The 24,548-nt window shown below is 38.5% G+C and overlaps 1 protein-coding gene across 11 annotated transcripts in view; it reads right to left on the reverse strand.

Moving 5' to 3' along the window:
* The window catches only part of PTK2 (protein tyrosine kinase 2), a 191,577-nt gene that overhangs the window by 26,279 nt on the left and 140,750 nt on the right, over window positions 1–24,548 (reverse strand). For 8 of the 11 annotated variants that reach the window (XM_084282052.1, XM_084282050.1, XM_084282051.1 and 5 more), the window contains 10 exons: window positions 20,065–20,148; window positions 18,881–18,898; window positions 15,193–15,249; window positions 12,713–12,810; window positions 9,419–9,503; window positions 6,505–6,605; window positions 4,902–5,017; window positions 3,814–3,914; window positions 2,595–2,684; window positions 1,186–1,390 (listed from right to left, as the gene is read on the reverse strand). In XM_084282052.1, coding sequence (XP_084138178.1) covers window positions 1,186–1,390; window positions 2,595–2,684; window positions 3,814–3,914; window positions 4,902–5,017; window positions 6,505–6,605; window positions 9,419–9,503; window positions 12,713–12,810; window positions 15,193–15,249; window positions 18,881–18,898; window positions 20,065–20,148 — 955 coding nt within the window. Of the gene's footprint in view, window positions 1–1,185; window positions 1,391–2,594; window positions 2,685–3,813; window positions 3,915–4,901; window positions 5,018–6,504; window positions 6,606–9,418; window positions 9,504–12,712; window positions 12,811–15,192; window positions 15,250–18,880; window positions 18,899–19,035; window positions 19,056–20,064; window positions 20,149–24,548 lie in introns of those variants that run through there. The other 3 variants (XM_084282049.1, XM_084282048.1, XM_084282047.1) reach the window with 3 other exon arrangements.

Here is a 24,548-nt window from a genome sequence, read left to right on the forward strand (position 1 = left end):
CCTTCTCTAGATATTTAAGTTTACACAAGAGCTCCCGGAGCAGCAGACAGTGGAACATTTTACTGAGGAGGAAAAAAAAAATTAAAAGGCAGCTACAGGAAAAGTTACCCATACAGCAACTTTGAAACAGCATCAGAATTATACTCCAATTGCCTCTTATTTTAATGACCTGTGAATTCTCTTCTAACACAAACATCCAGCGGCAGCACATATTATGTTACGAAAACAAAACATACCACAAAGCACAACTTCAATGTCAGCTGAAACTGAAGAACTTGGTAATGAATCACAACAAATTCAAGAGTAGATTTAGAGCTGTACAGTACCTACACGTTGTTTGAAGCCTTCACATACTGACTGAGGCAAAATAGATACTGAGGACTCATAAAATCACTAAAATGGCCACAAATATTAAATGTCTCTATACAGTATCTCAGGAATGTTTCTAAGTTTAAATATCACCCTTGTCCTGTGGCTGGAGATATGGGTATATGGACACTGGATTGAATTACTGCAGAATAAACTGTGGTGTGAATTTAGACTGGTGTCAAATGTGCACTCACACTTTACAAGATGAACATAAGGTAGTCCATCCCATTTTATGAAGGGCAGAGTAATTCCTAGCTAATTACAATGCTTTTATTGCAGGCTCCACAGTTGCACACAAAGAGATACCATGGGGAACTTGTGTGCTAGATATGTAATAAAACTGACTTCCAACAGCACTTCAAAATTTTGCTTGTTTTACTGAAAATGCTCAGATGCCTAATTTCAAAGCATCTACTCTGAAACCTGGTGATTCATTTCTTTAGGAAAATACACGTTTGTACCCCAAAACTGTATACTACATGTTTGACTAGGTAATCACTCTAAATTCTTTCTACTCCTCCCCCTGCCCCTGGAGAACTGTAGCATATATAGCTCAAATTATAAACAAATTACTAGTACAAAACGGAGTTTTTCTTGGCAAAGAAAGATGATTCATATTTCTCATTATTTGAATTCACTGCCTAGTTTAATTTTCTCCAACAGATAAGGTCCAGATTTCCAAGAAAGTATCACCAACCTGGCCCCCTGGAGATAAAGCCTTGCATTTTTGACAGAAAAAAAACACTGTAATGGAAGGTACAGCAAAAAGCAAATATTTCTGAACAAGGAAATGACCTTTCAGAAGTAAAACCCTACCTGAGTTGTGCTTTAAGTTCTGTAAACCTGGGTCGTCTGCTAGGGTCGTATGCCCAGCACTTGGTCATAAGGCTGTAGAGGGTAGGAGGGCAGTTTGGAGGCATGGGGAGCCGCTCACCGTTCTCAATCCGCCCAATTACATCATTGTTCTTCACTCCCTGGAAGGGCTTTACCCCATGCATGAGGATCTCCCACATACACACACCTGGGGAACACACAGAAAAGAAAAAAACACATTTCCTCCGTGTGAGCAAACAAAAAAAAAACTGGTAAAGAGAAAGCAAACCTTTCCCCCAGCCCCAGCACACAAAGCCTCGATTTTAAGAGGGAAGAAAGGAGGTTTAATAAGAATGGTGGCTAAAATAAAGGACAAAAGCCTCCTTTCAGAGTTGCTATGCTCAGGAATACTACACGTTACAAATTCCCAGAGTACTTGCTTTGAGTCGTACAGCCAAACAATGCAATTTCTTCTAAACCCTATAGCCAGGGAATCAATTTTTACTTACCGGCTGACAGCCCAAGGAGGGACGTGTAGTAAGATCACACACGCAGTACCAACCAGAACTATTTATGAGGAAGCATGACCCACAGCTGGCTCACAGCAGCCTGCCTGCACATTTAGCTACGCTTTACCTATTGTAAATCAGAATGGTTGCTCATATTCAAATCTACTTTTCTTTCTCTCTCTCTTTTTTTTTTTTTTTTTTTTAAGTAGAATGAGCTGTATTTGCTTTTCCCTTTGACTAGTTCCAACTGGCCTGTTTCGACTTGCATAGTGTATTTTCACTTTGAGGGTGTTTTAACGCTGGCACTGATCCCATTTTTTTTTTTTTTTTGTGCTGAAACTATGTAATAAAACAGTTTCTGTTGAAACTATGTTAAAAAGCACGAAGGGGAAAAATGGTCTGTCAGGTTAAGATCAGCCAGAATGTTCCACGGGCTTAATTCTTCTGACTGTACCACCAGAATTTTCTTCATAATATTATAAAACAGGTAAAAATCATATACCCTTTGCTTAAAAAAAAAAACACACTTTATTTTGTGAAGAGGGTGAACGCTGCTCTTACTTAAAGTCTCGTCATCTTTGCTCCTTTACACAGCCTGTCTGTTTTGTCTGTCTAGAGCAGTGCTCTGTGAGCTCTTGTTCGAGCACAGGTGATCAGATTCATATAAAAAACATGCATATTTAGGAAAAAAAGATGAAGGATTCAGGATATTCCTGAAAGTTAAGCCTAAACTTATACATAGAAAAAAAAATACAGAGATAGAAAAGGTACTAGAAGAAACTGGAATTTCCGAAAGAACAATAAAAACAGCTGAGTATCTAGAAATTACTCATCTTACAGTAATTAAAAACACTGAACTTCTGGGACAGGACAGTAAAAGCCGCACCATTTGGGTTCACTTACCAAACATCCACACATCACTAGCTGAGGTAAACCGTCGGAAGTTGATTGACTCTGGAGCCATCCATTTGATAGGTAATTTTCCTTTGGAAGCTACAGGAAAGGCAAGACAAGGCAGGCTGTTATTCCCACTGCTGTGTTCAAACAGCTTTGTTTCCTCAGGGAAATAATTTACAGGCAAAACCCATCTCCAGTGAGTAACTATCAAATTTGTACACGAGATCTCTGTGCCACCTGGCCAGTTCTGCTGGTCATCCTTGAGAGAGAGGGGAACAGCGCTTTGCAAAAATATACAGACTGATTAAGCCCCTTCTAATTTTAAGTCAATTCTTCATTCAAAACACAACTATTGTGGTTAAGAACCCACTGGTACTAAGTCTAAAACTCACAATATCTCAGCTAGGGAGCAGGTGTTTGCAAATGATTGATCAAAATAAGGGTAGCTTGCTTGGCCTTACATGATGCAGAAAAAAACAACTCCAAAACAAAGCATTTCCCCCAAACCTCCCCCCAAAAAACCCAAAAGCACAACAAGAAACGACCATGTCAAAAACATTCCTCACCTTCTCGGCAATTAAATCAACTGAAAGTAGCTCAGAGTGAAATGAGACAAGTGAAACCAGGAAGCATACCGAAGCGTTAAGAAGGCAGATAACGGATTTTTAAAATACACGACTGTAACTTCAAAATTTATTGAAGATTGAATTTGTAAAGACAGCTACATAATATGCACCAGATTTCAACGTTGCAGTTTGGCACCACATAGCAGGAGAAGAGAGATGGCCTGTTTTTCCCCATCAGGCACTGAAGGGCATCTCACAGCTGCTGGAGACACTTAAGCTCAGTCTTCCATGCAAAATGGGGGAAAAAAGTAATTTCAAGTATGTTTTGTATTGAATCTTGCCAGACCAGTGGCATTTGTGAGCATGCAGCATACAATAACAATGCAAAGTCAAACATCTGTAGCCTTAAAACCATTTTAGGCTATTTAGATTATACCATTAATGTGATTATCGCAGGACTCGAAATGGAGAACCTTCTTAAAATTGTGAAAAAAATACTGTGTGCTTGTCCTAAAAACCAGAATGTAACCTACAAATGCATTTCCTACTTTTTGCAACTTAAATCAGATCCTGTGATTTGTCTTCTTGAACCATACATGTAGGAATTTCCTGCCATCTACTAAATTTTTAAGCAGTTGTCAAACTGAATGTCGACTTACCTTTATAGTAAGTACTATCTTCCATGTATCGGGATAAACCAAAGTCACCTAATTTCACACAGTCAGTGGCAGACACCAGCACATTTCTAGCAGCAATATCCCTGCCAAATAGAGGAGACACTATTTCTAATCATTTAAAAACTTAAGAGTGGTAAAACACTATTTGAAATATATTATTAAAGTCCCTTGAGAGGACCAAATTATTCTTCTACAGTTTGGGTGGGTATATACAGAGAAAAAAAAAAAGTCTACATATTTGTCTACTGATTCTAAGAAGCTTAAAGAAATATTCTAGCACATTTGGTCTTATATCTGAGTGTATATTATATATAGTATGTATATATATGTATCTATGTACAATATATACCATATACATGCAATGTGAACTTAAATCTTTAAGCACAGAAAGTTCAAGCCCTAAATGTTTCATAGCAGTTTGAATTCTGTTTACTGTTAATTGCATACAACATGAGGCTAAAATCAGTCTTTCCCCCCTAGGGAGGAATTCAAAGGGAAGAAAATTAAAAACACATCCAGAAAGAAATTTAGGTTCACTTTCTGGTTAAAAAAGAACTTTTATTTTATAAATATTTTGTTTTCCCTGTTCTTTGCTTAAGAAGCCGGCTGCCCATTGTTTTATTTTCTGTATTTGCAAGATTACAGTTGACTACCAGTTTGAAAAAATGTAACCACAAAGCAACAACTCAGCTGAAATCTATTCTGATTAAAATCAGGCACCATCTCCAAGTCAATCTAGGGCTGAGCCAGCAGGTGTCACTCTTGAAAAGGGTGTTATTTTGACTAAAAAATGCCATACTGATATGGAGACAGACATAAAACACGTAAATGGCTTTTAGGAGTGTCAAAGTATTGCTGCTACACATTCATCATAAGCCAAGGGAAAGAAACATGAAAGTGAAGCTTAAAGGATCCAACTATGTATATTAAGGCTCTTCACTCAGACAAGTGTATCTAGTACCCAGAATTACTGCCAACGAGCAATCTGGTGATCTAGGACACAGCTTATTCTATAAAATTTCAAGTAGTTACGTATAAAAACATGCACACGTGTGTATATACAGGCTTACCTATGTACAAATCTTTTGCTCTCTAAGTAAGCAAGTGCCATGCTAAGCTGGTAAGCGTAGAGTATGAGGGAGGCCAGATCCAAGCTGTATTTTCTGACTTGCAAAAACGATCTCAACTTTTTGCACAAAGAAAAAAAGAAGGAAAGAAGTCAGAACAACAACAAAAAAAAAGATAACAGATTTGAACAAGACATATCTCAAATTGCAAAGTTTACCCAAGTGTCAACAGGCCTGCTTTCCCTTTAGATGGGCAAGAACAGAAAAACACTTAGCCCACCTGGGTTAAATCCAAGCAGTATTTTTTTCTGTGTGGAAACTGTTAGCCCAATCAAGAAAACATTTCTGCATTGCATTGAGGCTCCTTCTGAGGGCTGAGTGCATACGCTGCTGCTGAGACAAGTGCTCATGGTCTTGTTACAAGTTCTTCCCTGAGAACTGAGCAAGTTTTTGTCCTAAATGATTTCAGGACATAACAGTATCCAGCAAATCGAAATACTGATTAGATGAATATTGTTTGAGCAGCATGAATTTTACTCTGCATTTACATTTGCTAAGATATACGCATTTAGCTCAGAGTAGCCCCTATCAATGCAGAAGTTTTATGAACTATACTCCCAGTAAAAGGCAGTTAGGACCTAATGTAGACCTAATCTAGTAGCACTAGATTCTCTTTTATCAATTAAAAAAAAAAAAAAAGGCTTTAAAAAGTAATTTGGGCTCCATAAAAGAAATTTATAAACTTTTGACAGAAAATGCTTCCACTATAGTTTTTCTGCCTTTTTTTGGTCTGTTTGGACAATGTACTGCAGGTTGCTAATTAAAATGTCTTACAGAATGAAATATTACTTCAGCTCACATGTTCAGATATACGTGGCTCAAAGGAAACAAATGAGTTTCAAAAACCTGAGCTCTAGTTTTCTTTAAACCATTCATCCAAATGACGTGATAATGAGGAAAGTCATCTTATCTAAGGTCTCTGCTGCAGAGACTGTACAGAAAGAAAGGTAATAAATTCAGGATTCTGAGGAAAACAGCAATATTACTCAGGAGGCTTCCAAAAGCCATCTTTGTTTAAGAATAACAAACCTGCTCACTTTCATATGCAACGTCCACTTTTCAAGAAACATCTATTCAAGGCTGGGAAAGAAAATTGGATGGTTTTATGTACCCCACTTCCACCATCCTCCCAAACCCTCTCTGCTATAGTTTCCTTTAATTGCTGCTCACGCAACAGCAGCCACTACTGCCACCTTTTAGGAGCAGAAGATGTACCACGTAATTTCCCTTCCAGAAGGCATGCTTGCAAATACTATTTGTAACTCATTAACATCATCTGACTTGACACAGGTCATGCTCTCACTCTGCAAGAGCAACTGAAGTTCTCTGAAAGCTATGACTAAATCCCTTTGGTACGAGCTGATGCAGTTCCCTTAGTGGAGGAGTGAGGTCAAATCCTGCCACTCCTGTGTCTGAGTCCATAATTCTACCACAAGTATGATATCATGTCTGAGGAGTTTGCCTTTGGCTTAGTAGTGATAAGTGATTTTTTCAGTCTTTTGCGAAGCTAAAAGGGAAACCAAAGGCACAGGGGAAGTTTTCATACCTCTCCAAGGGTACAGAGCTCCATGATTATCCAGACTGGGTTTTCTGTAATAACTCCAATGAGCTTCACAATGTTCGGATGATCAAACTGACGCATCGTTACTAAATGGAGAAAAAAGAAGTTTGTGGTTTTTTTTGTTGTTTGTTTGTTTTTTAAATATAATAATTAAGTTCTGCCCTGGCTGAGCATGACGTAAGTGAACACATTGACCTACCAGCCCAGTGTCCAACCTATAAACCTATCAGAACAGGAGGAGGAGGGAAAAAACAGTATATATAACTCCATGTCTGAAAAAATATGTCAGTTTATGGCACAGACACACAACCTCATTTGATGATTAAGTTCACTTCTGATTTTATTTTCTATGGGCTTAATTAACTTTTCAGTCTCAGCAGCACAGTCGGTATATTTTATGCAGGAAGATGTACAAATGCTTATTAATGTTCTGGGGAGGTCTATTTGGTAGGTTAAACAAAACATCAGTCCTCTGATTACGTTTTTATCTTCCAACATACGCACAACAAGCATCCTTAATTTAATCTTAAAGTAGTCTCTCTTTTACATTTACAGTGTATGCTGTCAACAAAAATACATAGCAATTACCAAACTGGCAAGTCTGCTTCAGTTCACACAGAATTTGAAAAGAAAAAATGTATTTTGGCTTTTAATTAATTATAAACTGAAACAGCAGGTGGTTTTGGATTCACATTCTGATGAGCTCTGAACTCTACTTCTGATACACAACAGCAGTATAACCACTACATCTTGCAACACTAAAAATCCCAAGAAAATCCCTTGGACAATGCTACTTAATCCCACAATGTTTCACTAATATATTTTACTGCAAAGAGGGAAACGAAGATACTCTTTAAAATATTAATGTATTATGAATAAATCAGGAAAAGAATCAATAAAACAAACAACCCTATTGAGGACCTAGCTTAACACATTAATGAACAGGAATAAAGAACATGCCAACTGGGCAATAAAAACTGGTAAAACACTACATGGAATTGAGACTAGGTTCCTAAATCACTGAACTCCCCTCCTCCCTTTTGAAGTAAAAGGAATTTCAGAGAAGGAAGTTTATCTGAACCCTATTTCAGTATTAAAATCTTGGTAAATATAACGTATATTCCAAAACACCACCAATTATTTACCTTTAAGGTAAATAATTACCTCTTATTCTAATCTAACTCAATGAAATTTGCAGTATGTTTTCCAACATGAAAATATTGCTTCTTTGATGTAGAAATGAAGTGGGAAGACAAAGTGATGAAGAGGAAATCAACATACATATTTCTATACTTCTTATGGTCTTAAGTTTTAAGCACAATATATTCCATTGTTGGAAAATATATCTGAGAGACTAATTCAATCAATGTTACCTGACAAACTCACAAATTCATTTTGCCATCAAGATTCTAGAGCCAAGAGGAAGATTCCCTTTCCAGAAGGAATGAACCACTTGCAGAAAGGAGCAATTTACCAAAACCAGTGGAAGATCAGTGAAGATCTCCAAACCCCAGGCAGTTTGTCTTCCTTCTTGCAAGAATCAACACAGCATCTTTTCAGCACTGGAAAATCCAATGTGAACAACTAAAACCCCCAAACTACCAGAACTGTCTTTATATCATACTTAGAAGTTCTGAATCCGCAGGGTTTACATATGTTATGTGTTATTAAAGGAAAAAAATACACGAAGCTCTTTAATGAAATACTGAAACTCTGGTTAAAATGTTGAATTTGGGCCTTTTATGGGTGCTCTTACAAAGTGGCAGTGTCTTCTCAAGAGTTTGCAATCTGAACACAAACAGGGGAAATGGAATGGATGGAATTAGAAGAAAAAAGGAAGAAAAAATGATTAAAACTAAATTGAAAAGCACTATTTACCTGTCTATGCTGCTGGCATTTCCTGATCTGTTGAGCTCAAGGTCTAATAAGCAGCATTCAATGAGCAATTATTTTCTATGTTGTTAAGAGACAGCAGCCTACCTTTGACTGCTATGTTATTACTCTAAACAATGGTATTTACTTTTCCAACAGTAAATTACTATAGTTGAAAGAACCATAGTAATTTAAGAAAAATCTGACATTCAAAAATAATAAGCCATTAGTTATGAACGCTTTTTCTGAACAATTAAAAAATCTGTAAACAAAAGGCTACTGAGTAAGAGAATACAGTAACATCTGGCATAACCAATTAATTTACTGTTGTAACACAATGCTTTTACAAGATTTATAGATATGTAATAGCGGAGGATAACAGGCAAAAATTAAGGTCTATGTCTCATATCATAATTTACTTACAAAGCCAAACATGATGGAAATCAGCACCTACAATATTCTTACAAACGTTTTCTGTAAGTATTCTTCTCAACGAAAAGCCTTCCTCGTGTGTGAAAGACATTAGTTGGGGAATGCAATATTTGTGGGCAATTATTTAGAAAATTTGTTTATTCTACTACAATTTTTAATTCTGAAATTTCAAAACAGGTAAGTATTAGACTTAACATCTTAGCAACTTTGTTAACAAGAACAACAACCTGACCTTCTAAAGGTAGGAGGACACACTGAAACAAATGCCACCTGATTTTATTTCTAAATTTCACTGAGGAGAAAAAAATAGAAGATCAGATCTCTGACACTGCAAAACTGTTTCTGAAGTCTTCCAGGAGTCAGATATCACTGTGCAACTTGGAAAAATCAAATAAGCCACATATAATCATATACATAGGCAATGCCAGGAAATAAAGCAGTCTTCCTGGCACATTTTGCAGGAGAGAACAAAGCTCATGTTGTACATTAACAAAACATTCAAATTAGTATCAGAAGTTTCTGGCACAGAGGGCTGCAAAATCTTTCCAAGGACCATTTACAGAAGCTACCCCGAAAGAAATAATTTAATACTCACAGGCTTCTTGTAAGAATTTTTCTCTAACGCTGTCTGAGGTGCAGTTTTTACAAGTTTTGATTGCAACAGCCATAGCCGGATTTTCCTGAAACACATTAATTAGAAATAACTGAAATACAGTCCACCAAAAGCTAAGTCCTGTAAAATTCTAGCACTTTAGTTAAGAAATTCATTTTGCGAACATCAATGATAAAACATTACTATAAGCAAGACACTTAGTGTGTGTTTATATCTAATGAGCCTTGGAAAATTTCATCTGATTTAGAATATATTCAAACAAAAATTGTGATAAAAGATGACTGATTTAAGTGAGTAGTGCTATAAGTGTTACAGGGCTACTGGAGGAGAGTAAACTGAGCATATTTAGCAAAAGCAAAGGAAAACAAGTAGATACATGCTTGAAAAACACACTTGGCTTCTGCAAGCAAGCAACTTGGAAAGCCAAATAAAGGAGTGTTTGTGGCTGTGCAGTGAAAAGACTGGCTGTAATTCTGACTGACTCCAATCCTTCCTATTAAGCAGCCTGCTAACAGGATGCATACTAATTGGACTTTTCAGCTGAGCTCCAACTACAAAGGGAAGTGAAATATTTTATAAATTAGCTTTACAATCAGTTACATCGAGAGCTTAGAACCGATTTAACCCAACACATGTATTCAAAATCAGAAACAGATTGTAGCATCTGATTGCTTATCCTCTGAATACAGAAAAATGGGAAGCTCCAAGAAAGCCCAAAGGAGGCCTCCTGGCTCAGGCGGCATCTTTCATCTTCTCTTCCTTTCGTGTCTTCTACAAACACTCCTTTTCTGAGTCCCAGACAGCATGGAGAAGCTCTAAGTGCCTTTTATTTTGTAAAGAAGCTTTAGGCATTTGAGCTTCAGTAGAATTCAAAACACTGCGATTTACTTAGAAAATGGTATTTTAAAAGTTTAAATCTTCATTTATCAAGTGAGTAACCTGCATTACAAACCGGAAAGCTCGTGTATCCCTAGCTCTCACAAGAATAGCTCTGCAGGGGCCCAGCAGAAGCTGCTCCACCACAGGTAGCTCAAGCTCTTCCAGCACAGCAACATGGCACATCCCCACTGCTCCACGCCATGCTAAAATGTCACTCTGATGAATTCTTCATGGATTAAAAGCAGCTGAAGTGTTTTAAAATTAATCCTGATCCAGGCCTGACCAGGGCCTTAGATGACTTCCTTCATATTGGGAATTGTGTGGTGGAGTCCCCATCCCTGGGGGTGTTCAAGGAGAGGTCAGACATGGTGCTTAGGGACATGGTTTAGTGGGTGACATCGGTGGTAGGGGGATGGTTGGACCAGATGATCTTGAAAGTCTTTTTCAGCCTCGATTCCATGATTCTAATGGGAAAATTACACACCACCTTTTCCCCAAAAGGGCAGAGGGTAGACCAATGTCCTCGCCTGGTTTTTAAGGCCTGTGAGAGCCCAGCACTCACAGAATTGTCCTGTGTCCCCACATCCTTTGCTATTTTAAATCCATTTTTATACACAAGTGTTACCAGAATTAGAATAATATTTGTATTTTGCAGGCTTCATGTCCGTTTGCTAAGAGTCAGTCACAACACAGGTCTTCGGGTTGCCTTTGCATGAAAATGTTGCTCAAAAATCTTCTCTCGTACATAAACGTGCCCATAAGCTGACTGAAAAACTGGTGGTAAATGAAGATTTTATTCCCTTCTGAAATCAGGATCCAACGATCAGGGTTGGAAGAGTTCTCTGAAGCCCTGCCAGACCAATCCCTCTCTCCTGGGGCTACAGACAGAGTTTTTCAATGTCTTACATATCAGTAGTAACATCAAAAGGCAGAGTTTTAGTGCCTGCAGCCAGCAAAGACTCCAGATACGCAGCACAACAACATACAGAAAGAGGACTCTTATCAGGGTTTTGCTGATGCTTTATTTTTGGATAAGGAGCCAAAACAGCGAGGATCTAACAGACAGGTACCAAAATGTTCAGTGAGCAGCAAACATCACCGTTTTAAATGACACTTTTGGCTTAATTCCAGAGCAAAGAAATCTTTAAAGATGATCTTATTTAAACAGCTTACACCTGAGCAACAGGATCCTGGATGTATATGTGCGCACACATCTTTCATTCAGCATGCTATAAATGCAGGCTGGTTGTGGTATTTCGGGAATTCTTAGTAAAAAGCAGCTTTCTAGAAGATGTGGATGCTGCACAATCAATAGAGTAGGAACTTTACAAGTCCAGTGAACAAGGATAAATAAGATTTTCAGATTGGAATTTGAGCTAACAGAATGAGATGCCAGAAATCACCCTTTTTTTTTTTTTTTAATGTGACCTGAATACATACAAAGATGGGAAGGCTATCACGTTATTGCATCTGATCTTTTACCTGCTGTACCATTTCTTCCAGAAGTTTACGTTTCAGCCTATGACTACTGCATAAAAATGTAATGGTTCCTTACTATTTTCCCTTTATATATTCAAGTTCCTTGTATGTGGTCAAAAATTCATGAAAGAAAGTCATCAGTTTCAAAAATCTGCCAGACACACACTAACTTAACAAAACCAATTTTTTTCCTAGACAAAAAAATAATAGAAGTGGACAGCATTTTCTTTCAAGAAAAAGTGGTAGATTTATTAACATACAAACTAGAGAGCAAGAGAGAGATGCTTACTGCCGAAACAGACATTTTTCAATGTTACTGTCCCTCTGTTGTAGGCTGCTGCCCTTCCAGCATAACAGACTACAATTTCTCCTCTGTATTTCAGCACAGTGAGATTAAATTAGATTACCTTATCCTGACACAAATGGCAGCTTCTGCACTGAACACTGAACCTAAACCCAGCTCAGGTTTCACAACTTTTGATACTGTTTTGAACTTCTGAACAAGTTCTAGAGCACTGAATATCCCACAGTGGAGTATGGCCAGAGGTACGTGCATGCTTCCCATGCTTGGACACACTCAAAATAAAGAAGTGTATTGCTGGGGTTTAAAAGCAAAATTCCAACTCTGCCAGTGGCTTCGATAAGGACCTGAATAATTTATTTAGCATTTTTGATTTGTTTCCATATCTGTAAAAAAAAATTAGGCATATCGGAGCAGAGAAGCCACTCTGGAGCTCCTTTTTTACATACCTGAAAACTGAAAAATATGCACTACATGCTGATTATTTTGATAAACCACAGAGTCAACATGTACTTGTGTTCTGGAAGACACAGTCCAAGGCATATGAAGCATACATTTATTTATTTAAACTAGAAACTTTTTGTTTGTCTGTGATTTACTTCCAAAATAAGGCTTACCGGACTCATGTAAACTCCTTGATGTACATCTCCAAATTGTCCTTCACCAATGCAGCGCCCCAGCTCAATTCTCTCCCTTTGAATTTCATAATCTCTGGCTACAAGAATATAATGCACTTAAAACATCAGATCTCCGATGAAGAGCAAATGAACAATCCACAAGATACCAAACTCAAAGTAAGTCACTCAAATGTCTCATATGAATAACTAAGATTAACACTTGCTGCACACCAACCTATAAAAATACCATATACACAGTGGAAACCTCTTAAACAAATGTTTGAATCAAAGCAGTGTAAAAGGAATTGTGAAATCTAATCTGTTAATGAACTATTATGCATTATTTATTTCATTGCAATAGACGTAATTAAATCTTTCTTAATTATAGCTCGTAAAAGACAAAGAACACAAACAGCCTAGGGCAATGCAGACGATAATAAATACAGCCTTAGCCCACGTGCCTTTGTATGTTTAAGAGAACTCCACTATGTGATATTTTAGATCTTGGAACCATCAAATGAGCCAGGAGAATTTTTAAAGAGGTAACTGCAAGAAAAAAAAATACAGAAACAAGAGCGTGGCAAACAAAGATAAAATGAAAGAGCAGAATTTTGAGTGCACTACACCACCATCAGTGTGTAATTGGAGTAAAATTGATATAATGCTTTGCAACTTATGCAATTTTGTTAACTCCATTGTTTAATAGACTGAGAATATTTCTGATGAAAATGTCTCGGTACTTCAGCAAAACATTTAATCAATTGCAACTGAATTACTTCATTTGCAATTTAATTTCTAGCAGACATGGAAAAATATTTCAGGAATAGCAGAAAAGCATGTGCAGTATATGTTTTCACCTCTACTTCTTTTATTCAGAGAGAAAAAAAATATAATCTACCAGCTTAGGACTTCATGACTGATTGTCTTCATTAACACTACAGAAATAACGTCACCTAGAGCTGGGTAATACAATGATAAATGCCTTTTTCATTTCTTGTTTTAAGTACTGCATTTTCCTCTTTAAAATCCCAAAGCTAGCTGGTTTAACTAGAAATAAATGTTTATTAAATGAAAGTGAATAGGAAACTTAAAAATTCCACATCATTCCAAACTGCAAGCATACAGGGATGGGGAAAGGGTCTCCTGTTACCTTCATCTATTCCATAGCTTTCTGCAGTGCAATTAAGAGAAAAATCAAATGCTTACTTAGATATAGCTTCTTGAAATCAAAGCAAGGACAAACATTTGTTAACAATAAAAAAAAAGAAGAAATATACTGATGCAATTTTAAGTTCACATTAGCAGAAGTCACGGGTCAGTTCTTGTGATCCTACTGCCTCAGTCCTGCGAGAGCTGAACACTTGAACCCACTTCAATCCAAGCAAAGTGCTTCACTTCATGAATTTCTCTCCAACAGCCCACCTTATGGGCTTCGAATTGAAGGCACACTTAAGTGTTTAGCATCATCCAGGGCTGGGACCACAAGTAATTACTTCCACGAGAGTTTAAATGAAAAGATTTTTTGAAAAAATCATACAGAGTTAATATGTTCACAAAAAATAAAGGATATAACTTATCACAGTACTTTTTTTTTGCTCCTGCAATTATTTTGGTAGATTCATGTAGTGACTTACTGCAAGACATTCAAAACACATTGTTTATTTCTGGAAAACATATATTCTTGCTTTTCAAATATTTTCCACAGCAGTATGCTATATTGCGAACACTGGAGTGATCATGGAGCATTCCTGCCACATGGAAACCTGCAGAAATCCTTCCATATGTTCATCATTCTTCAGCAGAACATGGTACCAGCTCCACCACCCTCCCCTTTTATGCTAGCCAAACCTGACGTTTTTGCAGGTCTGAGCACCAACTGATTGCCAATTATTAAATGAGCTAACCCTGACTGTTTAATATTATACCTTAATTCAAATACGCCATAAGAAAATCTTTGCAGTGACTAACGCATGACTTTTTTTTGCTTTCAAAGATAAAGACTCAGAAGAACTTTGCATTTTTGTTTTTGTTCCCCAAGTCTTTCATCTTTAACAAAATTGCATGTGGTACAGACAACTTTTTTTTCACCAAGGAATTAGAGAGCAGCAAGTCTGAGACAGAGCAAGGATGAGGAGCAGTTACAGAGCATTAGGCAGCAGCTTTCCAAATTCCTTGCCCTTATTAAACAAATCTTATCCGATCTTTCTTTGTGCACTGTGTTCAGCATCACCATAAAAATTCTGTATTTTGAGACATAAAAGGCAGTTCTCTGTGAAGTCACTGACATCAGCAAAAAACTACTGAAGAACTTGTTTTTGTTTGCTTCATAACCTGAACTTGAAAGACACTGAAACTGAGTTTTCAGAACATCATCGAGAACAGTTTCTTTGCACACATACTAAGCATGAAATCTCAGATTCACTCCTTGCTAAACCAAAGAAACTGCCAGACAAAAAGTTCCTATTAAGTCCCATACTTACTTGATGGCATTGTATACGTATCTTCTTCATCTATGATCTCTGCATAGTCATCTGTTTCTGTAAAGGGAGGAATTGAAGAATTTCGGGGAAAAAATGAAAACAGTTCTCCAAAACAGTACCTCCAATTTATCAAGGGTGATATGCGACAACCCCCCCCCCCCCCCCCACTTCAACAGCGCCGGGACGCATTCACAATAGCGTGAATAAAACTTGCTCATGCATAATTTATGGTATGGTAATGACCCCTGCCAATTATACCACGTCACATAGATGCATTCACCAAGGAATAAAAGGAAGATTCATTCGGATTCAGAAAAGTCTAAGCTCTGTCATTGAAACCAATCTCAACTGTTGACTTCAGAAGAAAACCTTTCTAACAGCAAATCCCACCACAGGAAAGATAAAACATCATTAATGGATTAAATTGCTTCATCTTCAATAAAAGTGTGAATAGTAGCTTGCTAGTATTTGGTGTCAAACAAGCAAAACAGCCAGTAAAGATGTTCCAGGGCAGCATCTACCCGCTGTCAGTGGGGCAACGTGAGCAATTTCTCTTGGAGCTTCGAGGTATTTTAGGTCACGCTCTTGCCTCAGACCCATTTTCATTGTATCACTCTCAATTTCCTTTGTTTAGCAGAAATTTCACTATCACTTCTGCTGTCAAGAACCGGCATCTCATGGACTGCTTGTGAAAACGCCCAATTCTCAAAGTTTTCAGAAAAATGTCAGTATTTTTTCCTCTGTTTAGGACTTAGGGCTTTTATGTCACCACTTCCCAAAATGGTCTAAATGGTGTCAAGCCCTATCAGAAGGTCCTTGGCTTGCTCTAAAGAGCTTCTTCCAGTGAGTGGAGGTCCTAATGGTCAGAAACTCTTCCAGGTTACAAAACCAATCCGCAGCAGTGAGATGGTTACTCACTGCCAGACACATTCAATTCACCAACTTTAAATGCACAGAAATTCTCAAAATCGAGCAATTTCAAGTCCAGTCTCAGGTTTTCATGGTTGGTTTCAGCTGCCTCTGGTTGGGCTGCCTCTGAAAAGCAAGATTCGCTCCCCTTTTCTCCCCTTCTGCCCTGGAGCATACGTATGTTCCTACACGTCCTTTGCATCATCTCTAAAGATAAGGTTTCTGAATGGTGAGTGGGACAAAGCAAAGGTTGGATGATCCCTTTTGGCAGCAGCTCTCAGCTCAACCAAATTAAGCCACTTCCGAAACCAGAGCAAGGCCCCTAAATATTTTACACGTAGATAAACAAGAAAAAAAGCTTTCAGACCAACTAAATACTCAAAAACTGGGAAACTAGAGGTCCCTGCAACCTCTCAAGTTCAACACACTTCAGTAATTAAATGGAGAATTAAGTGGAGATTTATGATCCTAACTTGGTACTACTAAAATAAAATTAAAGCGATTTCTCTGTCAAACACCTGTACCATGTCTCGTAAAAACAGAATCAGGAAATTTTATGCCATTTGAATCTGTGCTAGGCAATTTCAATTTAGGACACTGCAAAACAGGGCCACCTAATGAAAATTCAATGAAATCTGAAGACAGCGCACAAGTCTGAACAGGCAGCATACCCCAGAGGCACTGATCTCTTGGTATGTTTTTTCCTCCTAATATAAACTGGTGTTTTTGCAGAAAAGCCCCTGCTTGATCCGAAAAGCATCCGCTTGAAAGAAAACATCAGTGTTACACCACTGTGATGGGGATGGATCACTCTGCCTCCTTGCAATATTGTTCAAGATGGTTTTAGTTCTCTACTACAAGCTGTTATTTGAGGATAATACCGAAGAATTCTTCATATATGTATAAAAAAGGGGCTGAAAGAAATATAAAAACATCTTCAAGAAGAATTTTAAAAGCCTAGAAAGTGTGGTGCCACACTTCTCTAGAAAAAGAAAACATCTGTCACACTAGGTTATGGGACAGTGCTTATAAAATATGATAAATGACTTGGCTTGTTCACCTCCCCGTTTTAAATTAATGAAGTTTATTTTTAATAAAAGCATTAAGAGAACACTGCAGAGCACTTTACGTGGTTTTGAGCCACTGACAAAACTGTCCTGAAATGAAAAGGGTCTTCGTAGCCAATCCAAATAAATAAAATGTATACAATTAACTAAGTATTTCTTATTATACATTTAACACTCTGGAGGGGGATATATAATGATAATATAAATTCAAAAACGATTCCAATCCATGTCTGGCATCGTTTCTTGGAATTAGAGGTGAATTCAATCCAGGTGATGTGCTCCAAGTGCTCTGCACCAAGGGTAACCAACCTCCCTCGCTTGCTGCTTTACCCCACGACTGCAGTCACTTGGGAAGAGATGAGAACCAAGCCTGGTAAGACCACGACCATGTTTGCCAAGAGATGGTCCAAAATCCACGGAGTCTACAGCAAAACCCATCTGGGTAAGGATCTGCAGGCTTGGATTATTCCAAGTGAAGGAAATGAGCAGGCTACTTTTGGACAAACAGAGTGTCAGTGATAAAGGGGTGTGAGCCAAGTTGAACCTCACTAAACTGAATGTATTTATTAAAGAGTAGAAAAAAAATCAGTATTACATCCATAATAGCTCATCCCTTATTTTAACCTCTTTGAAATTCTTTTTCTCATGATTTTTATTCTCTTTTCAGAGCCCCTGTTTTTTAAAAGGTAAACACCAATGAAAATCAACGCAAGGTTAGTATCTGAAACACAATTTCTGAATTTATGACAGAAATGAAACACTGAGTTTTTAAGAAACACATCACTATTTCTAAGTAATAACTAGTATTATCTTAACATGATTTATATCTGAAAGAGAGAAAGCAGATGAGAATTAATACACCCCCTTGACAGTTTACTAAGAGAAAGGCCACAAGACATTCTCTCTATTTCTTCTCATTTCCTTCTTTTGCAAATTAAAAGAACATAAAAAGCAGTGCCTCCTACTTATAAGAATAAAGACACATACACCAGTCTATCAGTTTGATTTTTTTTCCATCAGATAAAATCCTTTAGAAAAACAGCTAAAAACTTTTTTTGTTGTTGCTAAAAAACAGCAAGCGAATATTTCCAGGAGAAAAAAAAAAAAAAAGACTTCAAATGTTTAGAGAGGATAATATTTTATAACCACAGTTTCAAACTTTTGAAGAAAAATATTAAATGTCTTAAAAATCGGTAGATTGAGTAGCTGAAACCTGATTAATATTTCATAAATTCAATCTAAATCAATCCCTCACGTATAGCTTCTTTAATGCAAGGAGCAGTAGCGGACCACCGAGCACTTTGATGCTACCATGCCTTTAAAGCATCACTTTGTGGATTCATTTCCCATGCTGTATTACAGCCATTGACCAAACCCGATCTGTGATATAACCATGTAAATCAAACTGAATGGACACTCTTGAAAAGCTAGAAACTTTCTTTGCATCATGCCAGAGCTCCCTTTGCAAACGCATGCAATACCACACCCCTGCGTGTCTGAAATGGGTTTTCCTTTTTCGTTTCCAGTTTAGCAGAAAGGGTTAGTGGCACAGCCTGTAAGGTACGATGTTTATCGGCTAATGTCCAATGCAGAACTGCTTTTTAATACTAAAACGTGTATAAAATTGATTACTGAAATGCGCATTGAGTGGTATGTGGATGTAGGAGTTGCATATTGCATATTAGTAACACACAGACTAGAAAACATATTACCGTCCCCACTAATTTCATCTGCAGATCCAGGTGGCATGCAAGGAGAGAGAAAAACAGAGGGGGAGAGAGAAGGGACAGAGAGAAGGGGAGGGGAAAATACACTATTAAATTCATGAGTAATCCAAAAGTATTCAGACTGCAGTTATCTTATATACCTGACTCAAGAGAAACCAGAAAAGTAGCGGAATTTAAGACTTCTCACCTAAAACCCAAGGGATAAAGACATGTCCTGAGAAGCTTGTATGACGAAACAGAGTTAACGACTTTCAAGCACAAAATTACACAAAAATTAAATCCAGGAGTGGAACTAGTACTCCTAAGGTATTGTTCAGAAATGACAAATTCTGCTATAATTCAAAATTTTGCTACAAAATAGATCTCCTACGGCCAGATGAGCCATTTCAGTTTGGCTTTGCACATACACATAGGGCTGCTGGTAACTAGAGTTGGTGCTGACACTTTCCAAGGAAGGACACTCCTGTGCTATCGCTAAGACATCAGAAACACCCTCTAATTTAAGTATTAATTAGACAGAGCATAGTGCAGTTATGCAAACGAGCCCCACAGCCTGCATTTCTGGTAATGACACTACTCCACGCCAATCCCCGCAGCACAAGCTGATGTACTTTAGACATTATCTACGAAGAAAAGGAAAATATTGGAAAAGAAATGCCCTCGTTACTCTGGTTCTTCTTACCCCTAAGGAAGCCAAACCAGCCCAGCCCAAGTGCTGAACCAGTGTGCAGCCACAAGCATCGCTGTACTCAGTATTTAATTCAAAGTGATCTGAGCCGATGCTTACTGTTGCTATTCTATTTCATTCATGAGCATGCTGCATCAGGGCTCCAAGAACGAAGGAAAAATACATCGACAAAACCCCACCGAGGGTAGACGGGGCCCGCAGAGCTATACAAATAAAAATATGAGTAATTTGTCAGCGTAGCATACGATGTTTAAAACAAAGTCCCCTACTAAAACGGAGACCGGCAAGTTTGCGACTGCAGGAAAATCCAATTCAATGGGAGACGAAGGGGTAGCAGAAATTTAATGAAATTATTCTTGGAACTCTGTTTGCCTGAGGCTAAAGTAGTAAACAAACAAATTAAAAAAAAAACAACAGTAACCGAGTTAGTATTTCAGCTTTTGGGTTAATAAGGCAGCCTATACAAAGAGCAGTGCAGTACCCTTAGGCGGCGGCTCATGGGAACAGAAGACGAAAGGGAGAAAGCGCTTGGCTTTCTTTACTTTATGCTGACAGTGATTGACTCCTTTACAAAGAGGCAAGAAAAGAAAAGAGAAAAACAGAAACAAATTATTTGGAAATAAAAGAAAAGAGAGCGGAGAGAACATCTACAACGAATGAACATAAAAATAAAAGGTTTACGTTACAGTTCTCTATACGCAAAATGGATATACAAATGTTCATGGAACTCTAAGGCACATTTGTTATTTTTCTACAAATTCCTTTCTACAGCAATAAGCCATTTTCATTTCACTTTTTAAAATAGAATCTATTAAAAAATAAATAAAAAATTGCCAGCTACATACGCCTCCTCATTCACAATGCAGATGCCGTCCATCCCAAACGTGTAATGCACTTTTGCAAGCTCCCTAAGTTTTCCTAGAAGGTGCTGTAGCTAAATTCTGACTTAAGTGGCAGTCACCAGACCAAAACATGCATGTACTGACTTTCTAGACACAGGGAAAACTTTACACAAAACAGGTATTTCACATATCACGGTGACACAGAACAAGGAAAAGCACTATGCTACTCTGTCCCACTGACACATATTATAAAATGGGATCAGTCGCTGAGTTTTCTTGCCAGTGCAGACCTCACTTGCCAAGAGGTATTCAGCACAGTCCCCCTTTCTTCATCATCACACTGCACTGAATTAGCAAAGAGCTTATCATGACGAGAGAGATTTCTGAGAGCATACAAAGCGGATTTCACAAGGTGAGAAAGGAGGAAACAAGATGCTAAGAACCTGAGGATAGCTGCTCCTCTTATTTCTGGCATCTGTGCACTCTTCTCTGCTTTCATCCTTTCCCTCTCTCCTCTATCTCAGGAAATAGGAGAGGTGATGTAAAAATCCATTCAACCAAAGACTCCCTCACAGCTACCACTCGAGCAAGGCCCAGTTAAGGGCAGAACTACAGCTGATTTTATTTAAAAACTTGACACTTTCAATAGAGTCTGGAAACCTACAAACCACCGAAGCAGCTGTATTTATGCAAAAAGCACTGTCTTACACTCATTTTTTTTTGTGGCTGGAGCTTGAGGGATGATGTGCAGGATGTTTTAGAGCTGCATTAAGTGTGTTCACTGTCCAATGTGGAGGCTGCACGCTGAATTTCATGCGCACAAACCTAAGGGTAACGTTCCTAACAAAGCTTTCGACATCCACAAATAGAAGGAAGAAATACTACAGCTATCTTTAGAGGCTGCTGAAAAGGTACTGAAATAAGAATGAAGGAACATGATACACTGCACTGAAATACAAGAACAGGTATAGAGTCGCTGGAAGCAATGCGAGCTGTCTCAAAGGGAAGAGATGCTTCAACTCGACCCATCTGCTCAGGCTACAAGGCTAATTCCGAGCCTGAAGCGCTGCAATGTTGTCACTCCTACACCAGCACATGGGTGGCAGAAGCTGATGGAAACCTGACCAGCCCATTTCTTATGAAGTTCTTTTTGAAATAACAAAGGTGGGTTGACTTCATCATGCCCCGATGAGTAGCGATGCTCAGATCAACTTGTCTCCTGCGTTTGAAAATTTGTGGTTATGATCCACTGCTTATAGCTTGTGCAATTATTCTGCCAGATTAAATCCAGAATGCTTTGTCTTAAACTTACTGCATCTTCAGTCTAGCTAAGGAAAAAGTTTATTTTGGTAAAGATTCATTTTTAAGTTCAAAAAGAAGTTGCAACTCTTTTTTAGGAGCCTTGAGAGTACCTGGTTGAAATGAATGGTACTTAGACAGATTTCTGCCATTCCACACTGATGCCCATAAAGCTTAGAAATGTTGCTGCAAACAGACCTCACCTGACTCCTTTTTTGTTTAATTCCTCTCCCAAATTCTAAGTATTCACTAAAATTACTGTGCTCAAGAAGGCCACAACACTTTGTACATGGTAACCTGTTCTCCAAAGGGAGCCATCAGGCGAGAGGGCAGCTGCTCCTGGAGCTCCTCGTTAGGATATCCAGCACTGGAAGGCTGGATATTGTAATGTCCCTTTCTATTTTAGTCACATATTCCTGAACCAGTTTGAGAAAACCCCAGAGAAAAATCTGTGAAAGAAAGAAATCTATGCATTTTCAAGGTTTTTGAAGTAAAACAAGTACCACAGAGCAGAAACATCAATGTATTTGTCAAAGCAAGTATGCTTAGACATAAAGAATAAAACAAACAAACAAAAAAGTAACAATGCATGGGATGTTTTTCTTGCCATACAAAAATGTCTGCTCAAATCAAGAGAATGGATCGCAAAGGAGGAGCACAGGAGGGGAAGAAATTTAACCAACGCTACAGGTCGATGAAATCAGTGCAATAACTTCCTAGGCTTTGACAGGGAAGAAATCAGCTTAGAGTGTCACCACAGTTCATTTTGGTCTTTTTGTGAATGAAAAGAAGCAAGGTATATATTTTTTTTAATCTTAAAAAATTCTGTGCGCTTTTCAGCATTATCTTTTTGGATTGATTTGATAAAATCAGCATGCAAACAAAACAAAACAAAACAAAAACTTTACGACCTTGGGCAAAGAACACCTTTTCTCTTTATCAATTTATTCAAATTGGACTAGGCAATGTAAGCCCTACACAAGAAACTCCTTCAGAGCTGAGCACAGGGCACACCTTCATTTTTAGCACAGGAATCACCACACAGGGCAGGCACTGTGCTTTGCAAACAGAAGTGATTTAATAAAATCTTATTTGTCTTTCCATCCTTGCTCACAGTTTTGCTTGTGAACAGCCTTCATCGTTCACAGCTATCCTGGCCCTTTTGTATGCTGACACTGTCTTCATTAAGAACATTTTTAATTGTCATAATAATATAATCAGGTAAATACACTTAGCATTTTCTTCTCTGCTGTTTGTTTTGACAGTTGGCTCCTGCTACGTTTCATTTTGTTCTAGATAGCCAACTGGAAGTCTGTCTCATAGATAAACTGTACTATATCCTGTTTATTTACTTATTTATTTATTAATGCAGGCATAGTTTAAGTGAACTTTTAGTATATCTCCTTCAAAGCAAACCTTCAGGCCTGCGCCTTGTGTCGGTGCCTGCCATCACCTCTCCAGTCACTGCTCCCTCCCCACAGCCACATCGTTTTATTCAGCAGCACCAGAACATCCCAATGCCAGTCTTGGCTTCTGGAGGAGGCCTTCAAGATGATCAAGTCAGCAGTGTGCCCTGGCAGCCAGGAGGGCCAACCTTATCCTGGGGTGCATCAAGCACAGCATCGATGGTTGGTTGAGGGAAGGGATCGTCCTGCTCAGCTCTGCGCTGGTGCGGCCTCACCTCGAGTACTGTGTGCAGTTTGGGGCACCACAGTACAAAAAAAGGATGTGAAAGTGTTGGAGGGTGTCCAGAGAAGGGCTACAAAGATGGTGAAGGGTCTGGAGGGGAAGATGTATGAGGAGTGGCTGAGGTCCCTTGGCCTGTTCAGCCTGGAAAAGAGGAGGCTGAGGGGGGACCTCATGGCGGTGTACAGCTTCCTCATGAGGGGGAGCGGAGGGGCAGGCGCCGATCTCTTCTCTTTAGGGGCAAGCGATAGGACCCTTGGGAATGGTGTCAAGCTGCTACAGGGGAGGTTCAGGCTGGATATCAGGAAAGGTTCTTCACCAAAAGGGTGGTCGCACACTGGAACAGGCTCCCCAGGGATGTAGTCATGGCACCAGGCCCGTCAGAGTTTAAGAAGCGTTTGGACTGTGCTCTCAGTCATATGGTCTGAATTTTTGGGTAGACCTGTGTGGTGCCAGGAGCTGGACTTGATAATCCTCATGGGTCCCTTCTAGCTCAGGATATTCTGTGTTTCTGGAAGTCCACCCACAGTCTGTATGTATTCTGCCCTATTCTGTAGCTCAGCACATAATGCAACATTGGAGCTACAACTCGAAGAATTTATGGCCAGAGAATTTTCTAGTGCAAAGGAAGCACAACGATTAGCTACGGCATACAATCATTTGATATTTTTTCTTCCTATTCATATTTACGTGAGCAAGGATGGGGTAGGAGAAACCGAAGAACTTTGTCAGGAAGGATTTATGTCAGAGCGGAGCAAGCTAACTAAGGCTTTATTGATTCCATTTTATGAAGAACTTCTTATAATATATAACTGACTGGGTAACTTATTATTTTTGGAAATATGTCTATCAGGAAATACGTGCATCACCTTGCTGAGGCTAATGGTTGCTATTTCAAAACAAACTGCTGGCCAAAGTAAGTTTCTGTGGACTAGAGTAAAGCATTTAATAAGGTGACTCCAAGCAAAACAGCAGGAAACCCAGTCAATAAAATCATAGTAAAGTCCTATGTTGCTTCTTACAAATTAGATGTACTATTTGCACACAGCAAATAGCTTAGCCTTACTGTTTCCTGAGTGCACGCTCTCGGCCAAGTACAAAGAATTCCTTTTTAATGTGAAAGGAAGAAATAAACTGA

The sequence above is a fragment of the Netta rufina genome (assembly GCF_964035555.1).
Source record: "Netta rufina genome assembly, chromosome: 2".
NCBI lineage: Eukaryota > Metazoa > Chordata > Aves > Anseriformes > Anatidae > Netta > Netta rufina.